Below are 3,402 nucleotides of genomic sequence, written 5' to 3'. Positions count from 1 at the left end.
CACTTTGGGTTTGCTATGCGTGGAGGATAGTCCACTCGATCGGCCGACCATGTCTGATGTTATTTCTATGCTGACTGGAGAAATGCAACTACCGCTGCCGAAGAACCCTGCATTTTCCACAGGAAGAAGAATGATAGAGACAAATGTGGAGGAGGAGGAGATTGAAAAGTACTCAGTGAATGGCCTATCAATGTCTGTGATGGATGCAAGATGAAGGCAAAGATGATTAAAATACAAAGATTTTTTCTTTGCTTAAGTGTATGTTTCAGAAGTTTGTTTAAGAATTCTTAGTCATATACCAAAAGAATGAAGAAACAGAGATGTGGGCTCAAGCGTGGAACATCATTGCCACAGCAGCAATCAATTATATCGAATCGGTTTCAAGCACTATTGGTCTAATAATTTTTCGGACTTGAACACAATCATTGCCAAAGCCACTATATTTAAGGAACAAATATGAGAATAAGAAAATAAGTTCAATCAAGCTTGATTTGAATTTTTAGCCTTTGAATTTGCTGTCAAAGTTTACATATTACCAGATTCTCTGTCCATCAAGCCATGAGTATCTTTTCACTTCATTTATGGTTTCATGAGCAGGGATGGTGTTGCCCTTTTGTGCAATTCATTCAACAGCAGAGCATGTAATAGTGAACCTTCCCCTGAGTTTCAAAAGGGCACGGGGTGTGGGGGGGTTCATGCATTTACCTTTCGTTAAATATAGGCGTCTTTGTTTTGGTACATGAGAGAAAATTTGCCTAGAGCAGTGCTATTTTTTTACTAATGTTCTACGGTGATAAATTGCTATGGTTCTTATGGAGCAAGGATCATGGTATAACCATTAAGCTTCTTCATTTGTAATTGCTCAACTTGATTGTGAACTTGCATAATTGCAGGTACCTAGTTTTGGTCAGTCATTTTCTTGGAGCCTCAGTAACACACCTGATTTCGTGAAGCAATTACTATTTAGAAAAGAAAATGGTGCACATATCTAAATTGCAACATTGAATGATTGAAAAGGGTTTATGCAGTGCATCTCAATTTTCCCTAGAAGATTATTAAAGAGCTCTGATAGGAACGTCTAAAGAAACTTTCTAAATTTTGCTTTCAAATACTGCTGGCTTCAATCGGATTTCAGTTCCTAACATCATTTTCGGGAAGTGACAACTTTAAAGTGTGAACAAATGAAGTCCTGACCCTGAGTGACAAATACCCGAAATTTATCAAGAAGCTTCATCATAATAAATTTATTCAGTGATATAAAAATATCTTTCAACTATACGTTCGAAAATACAATGAATCAAGAGCTATAGAAAATGACGCATTTCAAAAGATATAAGGTCGTAGATAGATAAAGTGTGTAATAGTATACTGAAGACTAATCTAAACCAACTTAAATAAATGGTTGCTATTTGTTGGTGATGCAGCGAGATAGTGTGAAAACAAAAATTAGCACTCAACAGAACTTTTAAGATTAATAATCAAATTTCAAATGTAGAAATTTAAATTTAAAATTTTAAAAAAAGAACATAATATTGTTTAATAATTCAAAAAGATTAATTATTTAATAATTAAATCTTATTTAACTCAAACCAAATAAAATAAATTCTTAAACTTATGTTTACTTGTGTTTAAGTAAATTAAAATAAAAAAAATATTTTATTATACCTATAATGTCTAATAGAACTTGGAAAAGAAGTCTATGTAGGAGACAATCTACGGAACGCGTTTTTCCTTTTTGACAAGTGAACGAGAAGAATTATTAAGCATGAGAATAATACAACCGGGCTTCCAAGATGGTCGGCTGGCCACTAATTCAATGACAATTACAACACGACTACAGGCATCCTACAGATTCATAAGGACTCAGCACTTAACTGGCGCATTTTGCCTTGGTCCAATCAAAACATGTTCAGCTTCAAAGTCCTCTTGCTCATTTTGGCTTGCCTTTGGATATCTGACGCTGCAACAGACACGCTCGGCCAAGGTGATAAGCTCAATTCATCTGATCATCTTGTTTCCAAAAGTGGAAATGTCACCTTAGGCTTCTACAAACAAGACTATGGTGAGACTTGGGGCGACAAAGGCTCCGGGTATTATTTGGCTATGTGGTACACTCAAGACACGTTAAACCATCCCATCTGGTTGGCCAACCGAGACGACCCCATCGCAGATGACTCCGGAGTTCTCACCATAGACAACACCGGACTCAAAATTACACACGCCGGTGGGAATCCTATCCTACTTTTCTCACTTCAGTCTACCGCTGCCAACAACATAAAGCTCGTCTTACAGGATTCTGGGAATCTTGTTTTGCAAGATGAAGACTCTAACAGGCTGGAAAACAGAACGCTATGGCAAAGCTTTGATTATCCAACTGATACTTTTCTGCCTGGGATGAAATTGGGGGTTAGCCGTGGAAGAAACCTGTCGCTTACATCTTGGTTGACTCAATCAATCCCAGCTCCTGGAGCGTTTACCCTGGAGTGGAATCCTGTAGCAGGGGGGTTAGTTGTTCGGCTCAAAGAGAGGGTTTTATGGACTGCTGGTGAGAGTTTTGAAAATATTCTCCCCCTGGACCCACTGAACATGAACTACAATTTCACTAATGTTTCTAACGTTGATGAGCAATATCTTTATTATACGCTTCTAATTGAAGAATATACTCCTGAAGATCGGAGGAAAAACGCAAGGTTGGTATTGTTGGACGATGGGAGTTTGGAACTTGAAAGTAGGTTACTCCTATTTACTTCAGGAACTTGTGCCGGTGATATCACAGAGAATGGTTGCGTGAGATGGGAAGGGCCAAAGTGCAGAAGCAATGGAGATAAGTACGAAAAAATATCTATCAGAACTACACATAAAAATTCGATAAATAATACACTGATGGGGAACACAAGTCTTTCCAAAAACGACTGTAAGGACATTTGCTGGAAAGATTGTGGATGTTTGGGAGTCAACGATCAGTACGTCCTTGGCTGCCAGTTCCTTTCAGGGCCTTACGTCCAAGGTGGGTTGGATGCAACTTCATATCAAGTTATAATTCGTCACCGTTCAAGTAAGTTTAATCTTGGTCTATCCTTAATGTCACTCTTGTGGAACTCAATTTCTTCATTCTTGGTTCCATCAATATCGTCTTTTAATTTTGTTAGATGGTAGAAAACAATCAAACACAATACTGTTCTCCTTGTACATTGATGCAGGGTCGAAAAATTGGATATGGATTTTAATATCTATAGCAATGGCTCTAATGATCGCAATAGTGCTCGGCATCCTGTTTTATTTGAGAAGAAGAAGAAGAATTAGAATGGAAGGTAAAATTCCGCGAACTAAAAATTGACTGAAACGAAGGGGAATAACATGATTTTTCTATAGTGCTTATCTTTTCTGTAAACTTCAACTTGC

The 3,402-nt window shown here is 37.6% G+C and overlaps 2 protein-coding genes across 2 annotated transcripts in view; one reads left to right on the top strand and one right to left on the bottom strand.

Annotated features, from left to right (window-relative positions):
• The first annotated feature begins 1,810 nt into the window (after positions 1 to 1,810).
• On the top strand, positions 1,811 to 3,385 carry LOC110425269 (G-type lectin S-receptor-like serine/threonine-protein kinase CES101). The gene is made up of 2 exons (XM_021440136.2): positions 1,811 to 3,055; positions 3,201 to 3,385. Exons 1-2 carry the CDS (start codon positions 1,906 to 1,908, stop codon positions 3,335 to 3,337), a joined length of 1,287 nt encoding a protein of 428 aa, XP_021295811.1. The 5' UTR covers positions 1,811 to 1,905; the 3' UTR covers positions 3,338 to 3,385.
• LOC110425434 (G-type lectin S-receptor-like serine/threonine-protein kinase CES101) overlaps positions 3,367 to 3,402 on the bottom strand; it is a 1,764-nt gene continuing 1,728 nt past the window's right edge. The window contains exon 3 of the mRNA XM_089785091.1: positions 3,367 to 3,374. Coding sequence (XP_089641217.1) covers positions 3,367 to 3,374 — 8 coding nt within the window. The remainder of the gene's footprint in view (positions 3,375 to 3,402) is intronic.

Source organism: Theobroma umbraticum, unplaced genomic scaffold (genome assembly GCF_002168275.2).
Source record: "Theobroma umbraticum cultivar Fairchild unplaced genomic scaffold, ASM216827v3 scaffold_81.0, whole genome shotgun sequence".
NCBI classification, from domain to species: domain Eukaryota; kingdom Viridiplantae; phylum Streptophyta; class Magnoliopsida; order Malvales; family Malvaceae; genus Theobroma; species Theobroma umbraticum.
The sequence above is the reverse complement of the archived record's forward strand: the minus strand, read 5'-3'. Positions and strand labels throughout refer to the sequence as shown.

Excerpts from the sequence above, each read along its gene's own strand:
- LOC110425269 (XM_021440136.2), top strand. The coding sequence starts at position 1,906 with ATGTTCAGCTTCAAAGTCCTCTTGCTCATTTTGGCTTGCCTTTGGATA. Across the intron at positions 3,056-3,200 it reads TATAATTCGTCACCGTTCAA|GGTCGAAAAATTGGATATGG; the intron begins GTAAGTTTAATC and ends ACATTGATGCAG.